The 19,224-nt window shown below is 41.8% G+C and overlaps 1 protein-coding gene across 3 annotated transcripts in view; it reads left to right on the top strand.

The window, feature by feature from the left end:
- The window catches only part of ASTN2 (astrotactin 2), a 904,520-nt gene that overhangs the window by 385,029 nt on the left and 500,267 nt on the right, over nucleotides 1–19,224 (top strand). For all 3 annotated transcript variants that reach the window (XM_028107899.2, XM_028107897.2, XM_028107898.2), the window contains one exon: nucleotides 17,676–17,843. In XM_028107899.2, the coding sequence (XP_027963700.1) occupies nucleotides 17,676–17,843 (168 nt within the window). The remainder of the gene's footprint in view (nucleotides 1–17,675; nucleotides 17,844–19,224) is intronic.

Raw genomic sequence — 19,224 nt, 5'->3', positions numbered from 1 at the left:
AGAATGAGCTTTTGTTTACACTGTTACATCCAGAGCTAATATGTTGTTTAAGCAGGAATCTGGGTTATTGTGTTTGTTTTTGCCAAACCATATTTGAACGAGGCAACGCTCCCTTGTATATCACGAGAGGATCATCAAATATATGTAGGTAGAAATAGTATAAGAATAGCTAACACTTATTAAGCACTTATTACATACTAGGTACTGTTTTAAGTACTTTACGTGTATTACCTCATTTACATTAAAACAGTAATTTGAAACAACAGAAATTTAATTTACGTAATATTACCTCCCACATTCCTATGAGATTATTATCCACCGTTTTATAGCTGAGAAACCCAGGCCCATTTAATTGGATCATTATCACTTGGTTAGTTCCTGGCAGGGCCAGAACATGAATACTGACCTCCTGATTCTGTATCTCTGTCCTTAAACACTGCATGAGACACGCTGTCTATGAAGAGACAGAAGGGCTTCATCATTGCAATGAACTTAACAACAAACAATGTAAAAACGGACTAGTTCTTTGCCAAAGTGAAATGATGTTAGTTTTATGTGTGTTCTTCTCTGTGGCCTCTGCTAATGCCCATTCCTCTTGTGTAAACTGTGAGGCTGCAGTGCGGGGTTTGGTTTGGATTCATGAAATTGTGCTTTGGGTCTTTAACTGTGCTCTCTGAGATATTAAGCCCTCTGGAAAGGGCAATTAAGTTTGAAAACAAAAACATAGCCATGTGCCAAATGTCCTTCATATCCTCTGGGTTATCTTGCATTGTTTGCTGTTGTGCGTTCTGACTCGGAACAGAACGTAACCGATTTGCGATCTCAGAAACTTCATATCTTATTTTCTTTGCAGGGAATACTCTTTAACTGATATCACCACTCTCCCTCCTGTCCCCCCAATAAACACACACACACACACACACACACACACACACACATTTGGGTACTCACAACAGCCGGTTTCCTAATCCACGGCTTTCCTTTTTTATTTGTAGTCCTGTGAGTGTTGATGCATTTACCTGTTTAATGCTCATTTCCTACTCAGCACTATGTACTTTTTATAGCCTAGTACTATGGTGCCCTGTCTTTTTCACTCCCTGCTAAATATCCAGTACTTACAACCAGGCCCAGAGTATATATGGCATTCAATAAACATTTGTTGAATGTACAGATAAATACATTTGGACTTTAGTGTAATAACCAACCTGCTGAGAAGCAAAGTGACAGTAGATGAAGCCCATCCGCCAGAGTCTGGACGTCCAGACTGTAGTCCCAGGTCTGTCATTAAATAATTGTATGTAACTCAGGCAAGAGCCTACTAAATATGCCCTCCTTCATATCCCCAGTCCTAGTCTATTGGGTTGATGATTCTTTTTGTGTATATCCTTCCAGAATTTTTGCTACTCCCAAACACACACACACACACACACACACACACACACACACACACACACTGAATTGCTGTTTGGTTGTTTGTTGAAAACCTGAGATAAGGTCCTACATATCATCAGCCTTTAGTGGCTTCAGCCTCTTTGTTTGTGACAGGGGAATGATGCTAATTCGTAGAACATATGTGCTTCCAAACAGAGTATAGTATGATTGAATGCCAACCACTCTAAAAATATTTTATATTCATTAAATTTTTCCTGACAATAATCCTAGAGGAAATGACTATCATTTTCCTCTTTTTTTTCAAATGAGGGAAACTGAGTCCCAACAAGGGTAATGGGTTTATCCAAGCTCACACAGCTCTGAGCAAGATGTCTGACCCCAGAACCTCCCATATTTCTTGCCCAAGGACCAAGTGAGACATTGGTTGTAAAGGTGTCATATGGCACCTTACATGCCAAGCAAAAATTACCTACCACTAAAGCTTTAGTGAAATTTGAAGCACCACTGGAGAGTGGGTGGGGAGAGCTGTGTGGTTTCCTTCTTTTCTTTCCATGTGATAGCCTCTAAGGTGGTGTTCCTCAAATTGAAAGCACCATTTCTCACTTCATCCATCCATCCACTCAGAATGTTTCCTGATCGCCCACTAAGTGCCCAACCCTGGACCAAGAAACAGTAATTTGAAGATGTGTTAGACATGGATTGTCCCTTAGAAAGCTCACTCTTTTCTGAGGTGGATGAAACATCAGCACACCCCAAACCTGGCCACATGGTGGGAGCTGGGGTGGGGGAGTACTCAGTAAGTATGTGCTAAACTCCCATGCATTAGCAGTGACACTGATGTGAGGAGAGACGTTCAGAGGCCAAGGCACTTGAAACAGAAGGACAGACAGGTCCCTTCTGAGTAAGAGGACAAGGGAAGGAAGAGTTTGGCTTTGGCTGGGCCCTGGGAGGATTGGTATGGTGAGGAGGACATCCCTGGTATGGAATCAGCCTGCACAAAGTCGGGGTGGGGAGGCTAGGAAGGACATGCATGGGAGGGAGCAACAGCCCCATCCAGTCTTCATCCGATGCCCCTTCTGTTCCAAGGGAGGGAAAACACAGTCCTTAGTTGCCAGGGACAAAGAAAGAAAGAACAAACACATTTTGGTGACCTACTATGTTTGGACTTGATACTCTAACTTTATATATATATTCTATCCTTTATTCCTCCCGAAACTTCTGAAGCAGTTGGTATTAATACTGGTAGCAGTGGTGTCAGTAGGAATAATAGCAGTAGAAATAATAGTAGGTGCAACAGCAGTACTCTTACTACACAAGTAGTAGAGGAGTGAATGAAGAACCTACTAAATGTGCCCTCCTTCATATCCCCGGTCCTAGTCTATTGGGTTGATGACTCTTTGTGTATATCCTTCCAGAATGTTTACTACACACACACACACACACACACACACACAGAGTTGCTGTTTGGTTGTTTATTGAAAACCTGAGATAAGGTCCTACATATTGTTGGCCACCTTGCTTTCCTCATCAATCATGGATATCTCAATGTGCCTTTATACACAGGAGTTATGTGGTAGGTACTATTGTCCCCATTTGATAGATTAGGAACCCTTAGGCTCACAAGATCAGGTAAGGGGCTTAAGTCAGCTGATAAATGGCAGGATTGGGCTCCCACCCATCCTGGCTGGCTCCAGGGCCTGGCTCCCTGAAGCCCCACCATCTCCCTTTGGAAGCAGAACGAAATAACTCATCCTTTACCTGTCGTATACCAGAAATGTGGATCTCAGCCATCCTGTGTCCTGTTTGAGCCTCAAGACCTTCCTTTGGCCCTGAAAAAAATCTTATCCTTCCTCTCCTTATCTTTGCCATAATTCATAGTAGGATTTGGCTGGCGAAGGGCTCATGGCAGTGAACCTTATGGTGAGGCAAAGCTGCACATCTTCTTTGTTATGTTGCTCCAGGTACCAATATTATATATTTAGGCAGGTGTTCTCATCTGCACCAGACAGTGAAATCTGTACCATCAACATGACTATTGAAGCCTCCACATTTTTGGAAGCTTTATCCTATGTAGTCCTTTGTAGCCTCATAAAACAATTAGATTTAGGCTTAGCATTAATTTGAGTTATTGTCCAGTTTCCAGAAAAGATCTTCTGGAAATGTCATGAGGATGTATTGCATGTCTTTGGAGATATTAAGTATTGAATACAGTATTATGTCACCTTTCCCTGCCATCTCTCTCTCACACACTCAACACAGTCTGATTTATGTTTCAGCTGCCACCATGAGAAGTTTAGTACTTAGAGAAATAACCAGAGATGAATATTGACAAAAGCCAAACACACACACACACACACACACACACACACACACACACACACACACAGTAGTGAGAAGAATAGGAGGCATCCTGGTGTTACAGACAGAGAGAGCTCTAGGCTCAGAGACAGGCATTCTACTTGGGAATGATCAACTTCCTAGCCGTGCAACTGAAGACATGGCCCTTTAACCTTCAGCTTGAGTTTTCTTATCTGTGAAATGGGGATAAAAAGAACACCTGCCCTCCAGCGTTATTTCTAGGATCAGTTCCACTAACGATATCAGCAGCTTAGTAAAACCTCCCATTTGATAAGCACATCCAGTAAGTCAGGTTCATAGGCAGCCACACTGAATATGCATGCGAATGCTCCAGGGTAAGTAGTATTCATTCCCTTTTTGAGGAGGGAGCTGAGAAAAGAAATATTAAGCATTTTCTGAGGTCACTGAAATAATAAGTGGTAAGGGCGTGTGTTGAATCCAGGTTTGCCAATCCCAAGGTCTGTGCTTTTCCCACGGAATTGATTTCTAGACAGAAGAGACGAGACGAGAAGGCCAGAGACCTAGAGAGAGAGAAACACGCACACAGGCACACACTGACAGCGAGAGACGCGAAAGCAGGCAGGTGCCTGGGTCTAATTTGGTCGGTTGGCATCGAACCCACAGTGTAGTAATGAAACAGATCCGGGAGGAATTGCTAATATGGTTATTCTTAGCACTCGCAGTTGTGAGCCATCTTTGCCAAACAGCCCCGGACGTTCGTGCAGATTCTTTGGGAAAAGCAGAAAAAAAGTATAATGTCATAGAAAAGGGTGGACCCGAAGAGGGAAGAGCAGGGCAGGTTGAGCAATAAATTTAAGCTGATGGGTCTGGAAGGTCACACACTGCATCTGTTCATTGGGTCATGCAGTCAGGCGGGCCTGTCTTAGCCACACACATAGTATGTTCATTAGGGATTTACTGAACCTAATATGTGCCAGGCATTCTTCTCTGCCATGTTACTTCACTTCTGACCCACGTGGTAAAGTTGTATCCCTCATTCCTGTCTTCGCCAACTCACCCTGGGAAATGGTGAAAATCGGAGGTGCTCCTGGGACAAGCCATGGCTCAGCACGGGGGGAAATGAGCATACTTGGCCAGGCAGGCAGGAGAAGGGTGAGCATTTTTTTTTAATGAAACTCTTGCCTATGTCCCGGGCAGGACCCCATGGAGCACAGCTCCAGGAGGCACCATCCACATAGGATACAATTATTCGCAGAATTATCTGTGCTTGTGTGTATGTACACACATGTGTGCATATATACGTGATCACATGATTATCCAGTTATATGTACATATATGAAATATACAAACATATAGATCTTTATGGGTAAACATGTGATTATGTGTAGAATACATGGTTTGCTATGTCAGTTTTGTCCCCCCCAGAGTAGGACAACACAGAGGCCCTAGCCAGGCACGGTCCTGTCCTTAGGCAATTCAAATGCATTTTATGTAATGGTCATAGAATCTCTATGAAGTAAGTATTTCCATTGTACAGATAAGGAAACAGAGGAGGACTTGCCAAGATTAAATGATTGGTTTCAGGGTCATACAGCAGGTCAGTGCCTGGACTAGAATTTAAGCCATACCTGTTTGACCCTGTAGTCCAGCCCTCTGCCTCCCCTCTGAAATCCTATCTTACTTGGGCAACTGATAGAAAGGGAAATTTTTCAACACAGTAGGCCCCCTTATCAGTGGTTTCACTTCCCATGGTTTCAGTTACCCTCAATCAACCATACTCCAGAAGGAGATGATCCTCCTCCTGATGTATCACCAGAAGGTCAATCATAGCCTCACACTACGTCCCACGCTTGCGTCATTCACCTCACTTCCTCTGATCACACAGGCATTTTTACCATCTCACATCATCACAAGAAGAAGGGTGATACAGTAAAGTAAGATATTTAGAGAGAGACAACATTCACATAAATTATACTACAGTATGTTGGTACAGTTGTTCTATTTTATTATTAGTTATTATTAATCTCTTACTATGCCTAATTTATAAATTAAACTTTATCATAGGTATGCATGTATATGAAAAAACATATGTGGGGTTTGGTATTATCTGTGGTTTCATGCATCCACAGTGGGTCCTGGAATATTTCCCCTATGCATAATAGGGTACTACTATATTAGCAAATCAGAGCTACAGGACCTTTGCGTTTTGGGAGCAACTGTCCACCACGTTCGTTCAAGAAGCATTGATCGTAGATCAAAAAGAAATCCAACACTGAGATTGGGTTTGATGCATATGTTCCCAATGAAGTCACGAAGAAAGTTAAAAAAAAGAAAGAAAAAAATTCCAAAATAAAAGCAAATAGTTGCCTTTAATCTTTAACAATTCTTCTTTAAAAAATTAAATAACCTAAAGGAAAACAAGAGGTATTTCGTGACTTTGTTCTTTTCCCCCGCTGCCTAGCTTGGTACCAAATTGTTATATCCCTGGGGAAAAAACAATTTTTTTGAAGTCTCAACAGTTCAAACCTCTTTCATCTAGACTCAAACACCCCTAACTCAACTTTGAAGTAAGACTGGTGATACATAAAGGCATGTGGAATTTGGTGGCAATCTGTTTTAGCCAGACTTTGATCACAATTTGAAGTGTGGAAGACAGAAAACAGTAGAAACACAATTGCCTGGAGGAAATCAAGGAAACCTCCATTTGGGGAGAGAAAACGAGGCTTTGATACAGCTTTGTTGGGAACTATTTCTCTAACACAGAACACTCAAAATACCAGTGACCTATCCATCTTCATGCTTCCATTTAAAAGGATATTTGGTGATGAGTTCTTCCATGTTCTTCTATGACATGGACCTCTCAAACTTATTGCCATTGGACACCCCCAGTGTGGGAGCATTAGCCTTGAGACAACTCACCTCCATGGGATCTATTCTCGATTGTCAGCGTGGAATACCGGGAATAGACCCTAAGCTCTTGGGTCACCACACTTGGGCTCTGGCCCAGTCCCAACACCTTCCAGCTCTGTTTCCCTGGGAAAGTCAGTCCATCTCTGACCCTCAACCTTACTCACAGCTAGTTGTAGATATTTCACGAATCCCAATGGGATCTTGGGCACATTCCTTTCCTTTCTTAACCCTCAGTTTATCTCTAACTAGACCATCCGCTCTCAGTGTGGACAAGAATACATCCAAAGATACGAAAATTGATTCTGGGGGCAAGGGGATGTCCTTTTGCTCTTTTTCTTTATGTACAGCAAAAGCACAGTACATACACATACACACAGCATATCTGAGGTATTAAAACTTCATGGATTGGGGGAAGTTGAGGAATAGAATGTCTAAAAAGGCTTCTTCACAGGTGATAATGAAACAAAAAAAGGCTGAGATCCTCTGGACTAAAGGATCTCAAAGTTTTCTAACCCTCTTTAAAATTAAATATATAACTTAGCTTCATAAAATTATGATCTATTGTGTAATTGTTCTAAGAAGATTCTGATTCTTCTTAGTTTCTGTCTTCTTCAGAGCTTTTAAAAAAATAGTATTTGAACAAAAAGAAAGAGTCCGACCCTCTTTAAAATAGCCAGTGGAACTTCTTCTCCGTGTTTTCTTAGTTTTCTTCTTCTCTTTGTCATTTGCATCTCATTCACATGCTTCTGCAGGATTGCATATTCATTATAATCTGGCTGCCACTCCCTTGTCCATCCAATGATGTTGCAGTGTTTGGAACCAGGTCAGGTAGCAGACTGGGCATCTGTGGAGTGGATGGAAATAGCTTAGCTCAGACCAGGGTTTTTATCCTGGGCTCCACGATCCCTGGGGGAAGAGAGGGACCCCATGGATAGAACGGTGTTTCAGCTATTGGTTCCCTTTGTAATACCATGCATTTGAAAACTTTATTCTGAAAAGTGACCCATAGGGATCTATGACAAAAATAAAGGTTAATAAACAGGGCGAATGCTGGGCTTAAGATGTTGTTGTTGTCAAATAAGACAGAGAGAGTACATTAGTTCGCTAGGACTGCTGTAGCAAAGTACCATGACTGTGTGGTGAAACAACAGAAATTTATTTCCTCCCAGTTCTCGAGGCTGGAAGTCTGAGATCAAGGTGTTGGCAGGGTTGGTTTCTTCTGAGGACCTCTCTCCTTGGCTTGTAGATGGCTGCCTTCTCCCTGGGTCTTCACATGGTCTTCCCTCTGTTTGTGTCCTAATCTCCTCTTCTTATAAGGACACTGGTCCTATTGGATTAGGGCCCTAACCTAACGACCTCATTTAAACCTAATTACCTCCTTAAAAACCCCACCTCCAAATATAGTCATAGTCAGAGTTACTGGGCGTTAGGATTTGCAACATATGAATTTTGGGGAGGGCGCCGACCAGCCCAGGACAGATAGATACTGCAGAGGAATAGGTTGAATTTGACGCAAGCAAAGGGGGAAGAAAATGGCAGAAGGGACGAGAGCTTTAAGAATATCCGGAGATGACAGCATAGAGAAAAATGTCTAATGACTCTATCAGAGATAGTTGTAAGAGAACCCCGCCCCCGCAACTCACCCCATGACTCTAGATTGCGGGTGCTCTCAGGAATTGAGAGGTCCCAGCCCTCCGGATTGTCTCAGCCCCTGCTCACAAACCCTCAAACTACTGTTTTTAACCTCATGTTTGCAGAGTTTGGTCACTTGCTCCTTAAATGGCTTTCAGTCAATGGCAGGTGGTGGGATGTATTCAAGGCTCTGTGGACAGGGGAGACAGGTGGGAGTGGGTGCACTTTTCATGGGTCTGTTGGGCTGAAGTTAGGTGGGCTCCTCCATTCTGCTTTGTCTTGGCTTTGTTTTCCATCCTGTGCCCTGAAAAGACCTTTCTCCCAGGTCCATGCTCCTGATGGATGGGATCATCATGGGAATATATGATGTAACATTAGGAAATAAGCCTTTAATTATTTTTCACATATTCTCAAAGAATGAGGTGGGGTGGGGGGAGAGCTGAATACATTTGGCCAAAAAATTCCCTGAGCATCCTTTGTGAAGACCATCTTTCCATCATGCAACCTTTCATTCCTCTGGTTCCCATTAACCACTGTGACCAGAGCCTTCTTTTGAAATCTTCCATCCACGGTTCTCAGAGTTCTGTCTCATGATTCGAGGTATAATGAAAGGGGTTTGCAGCTGCTGTCTGGCTCGCCAAGCAATTTTGTCTGGTGATACCTCCTTCCATGGTATTTTTAGCTCTCATCTGTAGCTTTCTGTTTCTTTAGGGGCCGATATGCCTCTGGCTTTTCAGAGAAGACTACGGAGTGGACTGAGCTCCCCAGCTCACCTCTGATCTATGCTGCACAATTACAGAAGCAGGCTTATAATCAATGTAATTGAAGATCAGAGTTAATGAGGACCTCCGTGCCATGCAGTCCCCTGAGCAACGCTGAGCTTCAGATTCTAGATAAGGAAACGATTGGGCTGAACTGAAAATCCATTTGGCTAATTAGATGATGTATATTCCCACAAGCCAGTGGGAGAAAAAAAATACATATATATATATATATATATATATATATATATATATATATATATATATTGAAAAATAAGGAAACATGACATTTTGAAGTTGAGATTTTGGCAAAGATTCACTTCAGAGTCACTGCTCTCTGGGAAGATTGATATGAGCACAAAGAGGAATCTCAGAGCACCCAGAAAATGGGGGTACTTTTGATCCAAAGCCAAGAAAATAAAACAGGGTCCATTGGAAAACTAGAGATATAAGAGACACATGGAATAATGTATTTATATTCCTTTCCTGTGTATTTATTCTCAAAGTAATGCTAGAACTTTACCCAGAGAGAGCTGCTTGCCACTCTTTCGCCTTACTGTGCTTGTGCTCACTCTCTCTCTCTCTCCCCCACCCCATCTCTGCACACACACACACTACCCAACATCTTCTGAACCTCCACTGTACCCTAAGCACTATGGTGATTGCAGAGTTAGATAAGGCATAGTCTGCTTTCAAGAAATGTATGATCTAGTTGGGAGAATAAGAAAGGGGAAATTTAAAAAAATCATGATTTGCCTTAAATTTGCTAAATCTGAACCCCCTGGAGTGTGAGCGCTCAGTGGACAGACGTCATATTTTGCTCATCCAGAGGCAGGGACAGGACCCAGCACATAGTATGTGCTTTATTTGTTAAATGCATAAATCTATGGATGAATGAGTAAATCTATGACATGGCATATATAGCTGGTAGTTGAGTGCAATAACTTGTAAGTATGAGAGAGACTAATAGGCGCACAAACCAGGTCTGAAGGTGAGCTTTAAGGGGCAAATGCTGCTTCAACTTTTGCAAGTTTGTTGTTCATCTTTGTATCCTTCCAGATCTAGCTTAAAGGCCATCTTCTTCAGCGATTCCTTTCTGATACCCCTTTTTCCTTCCACTTATACTCAGAGATGCCCATCCTTGTCATGCAGTGCTTTCAACACTCTAGGTTGTATTATATCTATCTGTGCACACATTTGATCTCCCTTGTTAGTCCATAATTTTCTTGATGGATTCAATCCATTTATCATTCTCTATACCTGTTTCTTATGCAAGGAGGGGCTTAATAAATGTTGGTTAAATGAACATGTGAATTAAGTCTCGACAATTATGTTTTGTGCAGTTACTTCCTCTCACTATCTGATGTGGCATCTCCCTGACACATGTCCTTGCCCCTTCACACTGAGTCCCTCCAGCATCTCTACTTTGATCATCCACACCGCAAGCCCATGGGCTGAATAAGAGCTCAGGAGCCATGATTGTCAATTCAAGTTTGGTTTGGGACTGGGGAGACACTGAGGGCTAATCTTGTATTCTGGCTCTCCCAGAATAAAAACAAAAAGACAGAACAAAGAAACAAAAGCCTTTGGGATCAACATGGAGCCTTTGGGATCACCTGCTTCACAATCCCATGAAGTTAGTTGGAATTCCTTCTAGTCAAGCCCAGAACTCTGAATTTAATTAAAACAATTCATGAAAAGTAATGAGAATGAAAACACATCGGTCCAAAACCTATGGGATCATTAATTCATTCAACAGGCATTCTCTAAACTCCTAATATGTGCCAGGCATTTTGCTCAGGGCTGGATTGATAAGGACTAATGACTGAGTCATAACCTCTTCCCTGTAGGAAAGCACTATCTATCAGAGAAAGCAAAAGACCTTCCACACTACAAGATACATCCTAATGGGGGATGCACAGACTATCAGAAAAGAAGCAAGACCACCATTGAGGGCAGCTCTGCCTGATACCCAACCAGAGCCCCAACTCTCAAGACAGCCTAGAATAATGGGCAGGTCCCATCTTTGGATGCTGAAAAACCTAGAGTCAGTTTCTACTTTGGCCACGTACTCGTTGTAAATTTGTTTAAATCAGTTTCTCTCTGAATTTCATGTTTTCCTTTTTTAAAATGGGGAAAATACCTACCCCATAAGGCTGTTATAAGAATTAAGTGAACAGGATGTGTAACACATTCATCCCAGGGTCTGGAACAGAGAGGGCATTCAAAGGATAGTAACTCCCTTCTGCCATTAAACCAACAGTTACCTTGGTAGAATACCTTTTAAAAGCAGTTGATGAGAACCTACCTTTGAGTCACTCCCTTTTTAAAAAATTTATTTTACATATTTGTTTCCTTGAGGGGGGGGCATGCGCACAAGCAGGGGGAGGGACAAAGATAGATGGGGAGAGAGAGAATCTTAAGTAGGCTCCACATCCAGCATGGAGCCCAACTTGGGGCTTGAACTCATGACCCTGAGATCATGACCTGAGCCGAAATCAAGAGTTGGATGCCTAACCAACTGAGCCACCCAGGTGCTCCAAGTCACTCCCTTTCACAGAGACTCTTTTCTCATATTTAAGAGAGATCAGTTAACCAGTATTGGATTCAGAGCTTTGTAAGTATGTAAGAAATCCAAATAATAACTAAAATGGCTCCTGCTAATTGAGATTTCACAATGTGCTGGGGGACTTCACGTACTGTAGTGGATGTTGTCATGCTGTGTCCAAATCTCTCATTAGAATGCAGGCACTCTTCCCCCAGCTGCCAGGAACGTTGGTGGTCGACCACTTGCTCTGAGTCTTTCTTGGAGAAATGTCCTTCATTGAAAAGGACCACTTCACCTAAGCACATGTCCCTTCCTTGAGGAGAGCCATAGCCTATGACTGGTTAATGTGGGGGTACAAAGGCCTGACACATTGTCTTGATTCAGGACAACTCTGAAGGACCATCCCAGCTCCAGAACTTCCCCTGGGATCAGCTGAGGGCTTTGCTCCAACTGCATGGCTATTCGGCTCCTTCCTCTGCTCAATTCCACTTTGCTCCTTACCAGGGAACCCCCAGCAAACCTCCAGCATGTCGGTCTCTGCCTTTGAGTCTCATTTCTGGTGCATCTGACCTAAGATACGTGCATTGTCTCATTTAATCTTTATATCAATCCTATGAGGGAAAAATCCATAACCACATTTTTCATGAGAGGTGACTGAGGATTTGTCCACGTTTACAGAGCTTGTGAGTAGCAGAGGGAAGATCTGAATACATGTCTTGCTCACTCTCTTCTCTGCATCCCTGCACTGTGTAGCTTTCCTGAAGTAGTGGGATTAGCCAAACTCAGCCCTGGGACACAATTCAATATCCATCCCTCAGTCTTTAGTGAGAATAAATACAAGAATTATCCATTTAAACAGCATGACTGTGCTTTTTAAAAGAAAAATCTGTGGTTGATACTGATGTTCGGTGCCTTGCACAGGGACCCATGTGACATGTTTCTGCTCGGGCTTAGTTCCAGAGGGGAAAATATGGCTTTGCAGATAGATTTGCATATCTTCCTTTGCCAGAAATTTGAAATATGGAATCCAGCAGACTTCTTTTTTGTATTTGCTTTAGCGCCAAGGATTTTAAGGCCAACTTCAAATGTGGTCATTTCCTTATCTCTGAGCTTGATGCTATCTATCCCTTATACTTTTCACATAGAATCCTCTTTCATCCTCACCAAAAATCATATTGTCCACTGTGCTTCTATTGAGGAACTCATTCTGTAAGATGATGGAAATCACATCATCTGTGTGAGTTAGAGAAGATAACGTTGCGTGCCATGCCCTTACCCTTTTTAGGGAATCTTGGTCCTCAGGGCATTCAGGTAGGGTCTGATGTGATCCTGCCTCCCTGGCCATTGCGCTTTGGACCACAGCTAGTCACCAAAGCCAAGAGGAACAACCAGCAGGGTCTGTTGTGACCTGACAGAGAGGTTCCTGTCAAACCCATATGATGCCCAGTAGCTGAGCTCCTCTTGGAAACTTATTGGTTGATAGGTAGAGAGAAGCAAATGCAGGGAGAGAAGCTGAGTCATGCTATTTGTGAAACAATTTAAGATCTGCTGCTGAGGTCTGTAGATCTGCCATAAATCTAGAACCACTCTCCAAGTCCAGCATTGTGGAGCTTGGTCCTAGTTGAACTTTTTGTTTTTCCTTTCCCCCTGTGAAATTTGACTTTTACTATATTTTTTATGTGTATTTTCTCTGTTTTTATTTTTTCATTTATTAATTTTTTTAAACTCCAATTTCAGTATAGTTAATATACACTGTTATATTAGTTTCGGGTGTACAATATAGTGATTCAGCAATTCTATACATGACTCAGTGCTCATCATGAGAAGTTTACTCTTAATCCCTATCACCTATTTCACCCATTCCCCCCACCACTTCCCTTCTAGTGACCATTAGTTTGTTCTCTATAGTTAAGAGTCTGTTTCTTGGTTTCTCTCTCTCTTTTTTCTTTTCTTTTTTTTTTTTTTTTTGTCAGGACCACATTAGCTCTTTATTATTTCACACTAATGCTTTGAAATAAAGAACAGGATTTGGCATATTCATAATTCTTTCCTCTTGAGAATCAGAGTAATGTTCAAGGTTTGTTTTCTTTCTTAAATTCTACATGTGTGAAATCATATGGTATTTGTCTCTGACTTATTTTTGCTTAATACTCTGTAGCTCCATCCATGTTGTTGCAATCGGCAAAATTTCATTCTTTTTTATGGCTGAGTAATATGCCACTACATATACATATACATATATATATATATATATATATATATACACACACACACACATACATATGCCACACACACATACATATGCCACATCTTCTTAATCCATTCATCTATCGATGGACACTTGGGTGGCTTCCTAGTTTGGCTATTGTAAATTATGTTGCAATAAACATCCAGTGCACATATCCCTTTGAATTAGGGTTCTTGTATTCTTTGGGTAAATACCCCGTAGTGTGATTGCTGAATCATAAGGTAATTCTGTTTTTACCTTTTTGAGGAATGTCCACTGTATCTTCCAGAGTGGCTGCACCAGATTGCATTCCCACCAACAGTGTAAGAGAGGTCCCTTTTCTCCATGTCCTTGTCAACACTTGTTGTCTCTTGTGTTTTTGATTTTAGCCATTCTGACAGGTGTGAGGTGGTATCTCATTGTGGTTTTGATTTGCATTTCCCTGATGATGAGTGATGTTGAGTATCTTTTCATGTGCCTGTTCGCCAACTGTATGTCTTCTTTGGAAAAATATCTGTTTGTGTCTTCTGTCCATTTTTTAATTGGATTATTTATTTTTGGGGTGTTGAGTTTTATGTATTTTTTACATATTTTAAATACTAAACCTTTATCAGATATGTCATTTGCAAATATCTTCTCCCATTCAGTAGGTTGCCTTTTCGTTTTGATTATTTCCTTTGCTATGCAGAGACTTTTTATTTTGATGTAGTCCCAATAGTTTATGTTTGCTTTTATTTCCCTTGCCTCAGGATAAAATACCTAGAAAAATGTTGCTCTGACCAAGGTCAGAGAAGTTACTACCTGTGCTCTCTTCTAGGATTTTTATGGTTTTGGGTCGCACATTTAGGTCTTCAGTCCATTTTGAGTTTAATTTTGGGTATGGTGTAAGAAAGTGGTCCAGTTTCATTCTTTGCATGTAGCTGTCCAGTTTTCCCAACACCATTTAAAGAGACTGTCTTTTTCCCGTGATGTGTTCTTTCCTCCTCTGTCGAAGATTAATTGATATATACTTGTGGCATTATTTCTGGGTTTTCTATTCTGTTCTATTGATCCATCTGTCTATTTTTATGCCAATACCATACTGTTTTGGTTACTACAGCTTTGTAATATAACTTGAAGTCTGGATTTGTGATGCCTCCAGTTTCAAGATTGCTTTGACTACTCACAGTCTTTTGTGGTCCCATACAAATTTTAGGATTGTTTGTTCTAGTTCTGTGAAAAATACTGTTGGTATTTTGATAGGGATTGCATTAAATCTATAGATTGCTTTGGGTAGTGTAGACATTTTAACAATATTTGTTCTTCCAACCCAGGAGCATAGAATGTCTTTCCATTTCCTTGCATCATCTTGAATTTCTTTCATCAGCATTTTATAGTTTTCAGAGTACAGGTCTTTCACCTCTTTTAGTTAAGTTTATTTGTAGATATTTTATTGGTTTTGGTGCAGTTGTAAAAGGGATTCTTTTCTTTCTTTTTTTTTTTAAAGACTTTATTTATTTATTTGACAGAGAGAGAGATAGTGAGAGAGGGAACACAAGCAGAGGGAGTGGGAGAGGGAGAAGCAGGCTTCCTGCTGAGCAGGGAGCCCGATGTGGGACTTGATCCCAGGACCCTGGGACCATGACCTGAGCCAAAGGCAGACACTTAACAACTGAGCCACCCAGGCACCTGGGATTCTTTTCTTAATTTCACTTTCTGCTGCTTCATTATTAGTGTATAGGAATGGAACAGATTTCTGTATATTGATTTTGTATCCTGTGACTTTACTGAATTCATTTATCAGTTCTAGTGTTTTTTGTTTTTTTTTTTTTTGGTGGCGTCTTTAGGATTTTCTATATATAGCATCACATCATCTGTAAATAGTAGAAGTCTTACTTCTTCCTTACCAATTCAGATGCCTTTTTTCCTTTTTTTTAATTTTGTTATGTTATGTTAGTCACCATACAGTGCATCATTAGTTTTTGATGTAGTGTTCCATGATTCCTTGTTTGAGTATAACACCCAGTGCTCCATGCAATACATGCCCTTCTTAATACCCATCACCAGGCTAACCCATCCCCCCACCCCCCTCCTCTCTAAAGCCCTCAGTTTGTTTCTCAGAGTCTGTAGTCTCTCATGGTTCATCTCCCCCTCTGATTTTCCCCCTTCATTTCCCCCTTCCTTCTCCTAATGTCCTCCCTTCTATTCCTTATGTTCCACAAATAAGTGAAACCATATGATAATTGACTTTCTCTGCTTGACTTATTTCACTTAGCATAACCTCCTCCAGTCCCATCCATGTTGATGCAATTTCTGATGGCTGAGTAATATTCCATTGTATATATGGACCACATCTTTATCCATTCATCTATTGAAAGGCCTTTTTTCCTTTTTGTTGTGGGCTACCTTTGTCTATTACTGCATACATACATTCACCATTTATACCCAATACGCAGCCACCTTGCACAGGCTTTTCTTCCTTGCCTTCAAAGAATGTGTGTGTGTGTGTGTGTGTGTGTGTGTAATGTAATCCATATATGTATGCATGTATGTGTTCATGTATGTATATATGTCTATATAGATGTATATGTATGTGTGTACATATATATGTATGTTAAAGGGAGTATTTTAGAGCATAGATTACAAAGTAGGGTCTTTTGTTTGACTTACACAAGTTCTTTTTTTAAAGATTTATTTATTTATTTATTTGAGAGAGAGAGAGAGAGAGAGAGTGTGCGTGTGTGTGTGTGTGTGTGTGAGCAAGGAGGGGAGGAGCAGAGGGAGAGGGAGAGAGAGAGAATCCTAAAGCAGATTCCCTGCTGAGTGGGGAGCCTGACATAGGGCTGGATCCCAGGACCCTGAGATCATGACCTGAGCCGAAATCAAGAGTCGGCTGCTTAACCGACTGTGCCACTCAGACACCCTTAACTTACACAAATTTAAGAACAAATTTAAGTCGTTATTTCCAAATGGCTTGATTACAATCAAAATCTGAATTTTCAGCCTCTCCTGAAGACCTGACATTCTTGTACCACTGGCTTTTAGATCCATTTGGCAAGAGCTGGCTGGAGCTGTCCTGCAGCTACTCCAGTCTGACAGAATCTGTGGTGCCAGGTCACGCCAAACTCCATCATTCCCCAACATTAAGGCATTTTCTATGGAACAAGTGTGGCTTTTTTTCTTAGAGGTGCTATGGATTTCTTTGAATTTCTCTCTGTCCCCATACCTCCCTCTCTCTCTCTCTAATAAAATAAAAAATAAAATCTAGGCCAGGAGGCCAAGAAGCTGCTCAGCTAGTCTCTCCCATTAATATCACATATCTGGCCCCTGTGGGCATTAATGACCCCTGTTAGGGGCGGGGGGGGAGGGGGTTAGAGGATGCCTGGGTGACAGGGATATTAGCATTTTTTTCTTTTACTTTTAAATTTTAATGTTTAAGCATTCTTTCCTAGGACAAGTCAGGCCCTGGCTAAGCATAGCATTTTATCTACATTAATTTATTCAATTTTAAGAACAACGAGGTGGGTTCCATTGATATTCCTATTTACAGATGATGTCACTAAGGCCAGAGGCATCGAGTGGCTTGTACAAAGTCAATGGCAGATAAGGGTGGATTCTGGATTTGAACCCAAATCTCTGTCAGTCCTAAGGGCCCAACTTTTATCCGCTAGGCTGAACTGCCTCTGCATCTGATTTGTCTCTTTCTCTCCTGGCTGCCGATACCATGGCTGGCATACTGTAAAAATGCTCTGTCAATGTGGGTAGATGAGTGCAAACAGAAGACCTGGGGTAGGGGGATTGCTTGCATGCACCTGCCTGTGTTCCTGGCCTGCACATCAGCACCAAGACACATCGACATCCTACAATTGGAGAGAAAGTAGCTGTCTTTCTCTCTGTTCACCCACAGGGAGCAGCTTTGTGGTGAGTGAAGGGAGCTACCTGGATGTCTCAGACTGGTTAAACCCGGCCAAGCTGTCCCTGTATTACCAGATCAACGCCACCTCCCCATGGGTGAGAGACCTCTGCGGGCAGAGGACGACAGATGCCTGTGAGCAGCTCTGCGACCCAGAAACTGGTGAGCCATGGGCTAGGCTGGGGATGGAGGGAGGGAGGAGGCAGGCTGCAGGATGGCCTGCATGCCTTGTACCTGAAGAATCATGGCTTCTGAGCCCTGGATAAGTGGTTTTTCCTGAAGGCCCATCAGTTCCATTGGTGGTTAAACCATGTGCTGCTATCACTGGGCCAGGGAGAAAGTTCTATAAAAACCACAGAATCCCAGAAGTAGAAAGGGCCACAGAGAGCATCTGGTCCGGTTTCAGCAAAGCAAGGTATCTGAACATCATCAGGCATCCCTGAGCTCAGATCCTATCCACCTCTTACTAGCTGGATGTCCTTTTTCTTTTTTTACCAGTTTTACTGAGATAAAATTGACGTATAGCATTCTGTAAGTTTAAGGTGTATGCTGTGATGATTTAATACATGTATATACTGTAAAATGATTACCACCTTAAGACTCATTGACACCCCCATCAATTCATATACCATTTTTTTATGGTGATAACACCTAAGATCTACCCTCTTAGCAACTTTGAAGTATATAAAACAGAATCGTTAAGAGTTCACTATGTTGTACATAAGATCCCAAGGACTTACTCATCTTAAATGGGGAGATATTGGTCATAGGGTATAAACTAGCTGGGTGTTCTTCAGAAAGACATTTCCTCTGAGTACCAGAGAATGAAAACAGCATCTAACACACAAGGCTGTTGTTAGGATTAAATGAGATAATGCATGGAAAGCCCCTAGTATATTCATATACTCCTTCATTTGACAGGTATTTATTGAATAGGCAGACACTTCCCTAGGCATTGAGGATATAGCAGTGGACAAAATTGGCATAATCTCTGCCCTGATTAAGTTTATATTCTAAGGAGACATTCAATCTGCACTAACAAGGTAGCCACTAACCACAGGTAGCTATTTAAATTTAAATTAAGTAGAATTAAATAAAATCAGCATTCATTTCCCCAGTCACGTTAGCCATCTCTCAAGTGCTGTGTAGCTCCATGTGACCAATGGCTACCTCTTGGACAGCTCAGATGTAGAACATCCCCAGCCCTGCAGAAAGCTCTGTTGGACAGGGCTGCAACAGACCAACAGGAAAGTATATGTACTGTGTCAGGTGATGATGCATGCTGAGGGAGAGCACACAGCATAGGGGATGCTAAGCTGGGAGTGGAAGCAGAGCCATTATTACGTGCAGTGGTCAGGGGAGGCTTCTTTGAGAAGGGGACATTTGATTGGGCACCACGAGGCAAAGATGGAGGAAGCCATGTGACTATTTGGAGGGGATGGCGTTCTACGCAGAGGCAACAACAAGAACCAGCATGTTGTAGGAGGAGTTCAGGAGTGTGCCATTAGTTGAACAGGGGGAATAGTGTGGTTGGATGGAGGTG

The sequence above is a fragment of the Eumetopias jubatus genome, unplaced genomic scaffold, assembly GCF_037043125.1.
Source record: "Eumetopias jubatus isolate StellerSeaLion01/CBP00866 unplaced genomic scaffold, mEumJub1_p1.0 scaffold_15, whole genome shotgun sequence".
In the NCBI taxonomy this organism is placed as follows: Eukaryota; Metazoa; Chordata; class Mammalia; order Carnivora; family Otariidae; genus Eumetopias; species Eumetopias jubatus.
This window is presented reverse-complemented; position numbering and strand designations above follow the sequence as displayed.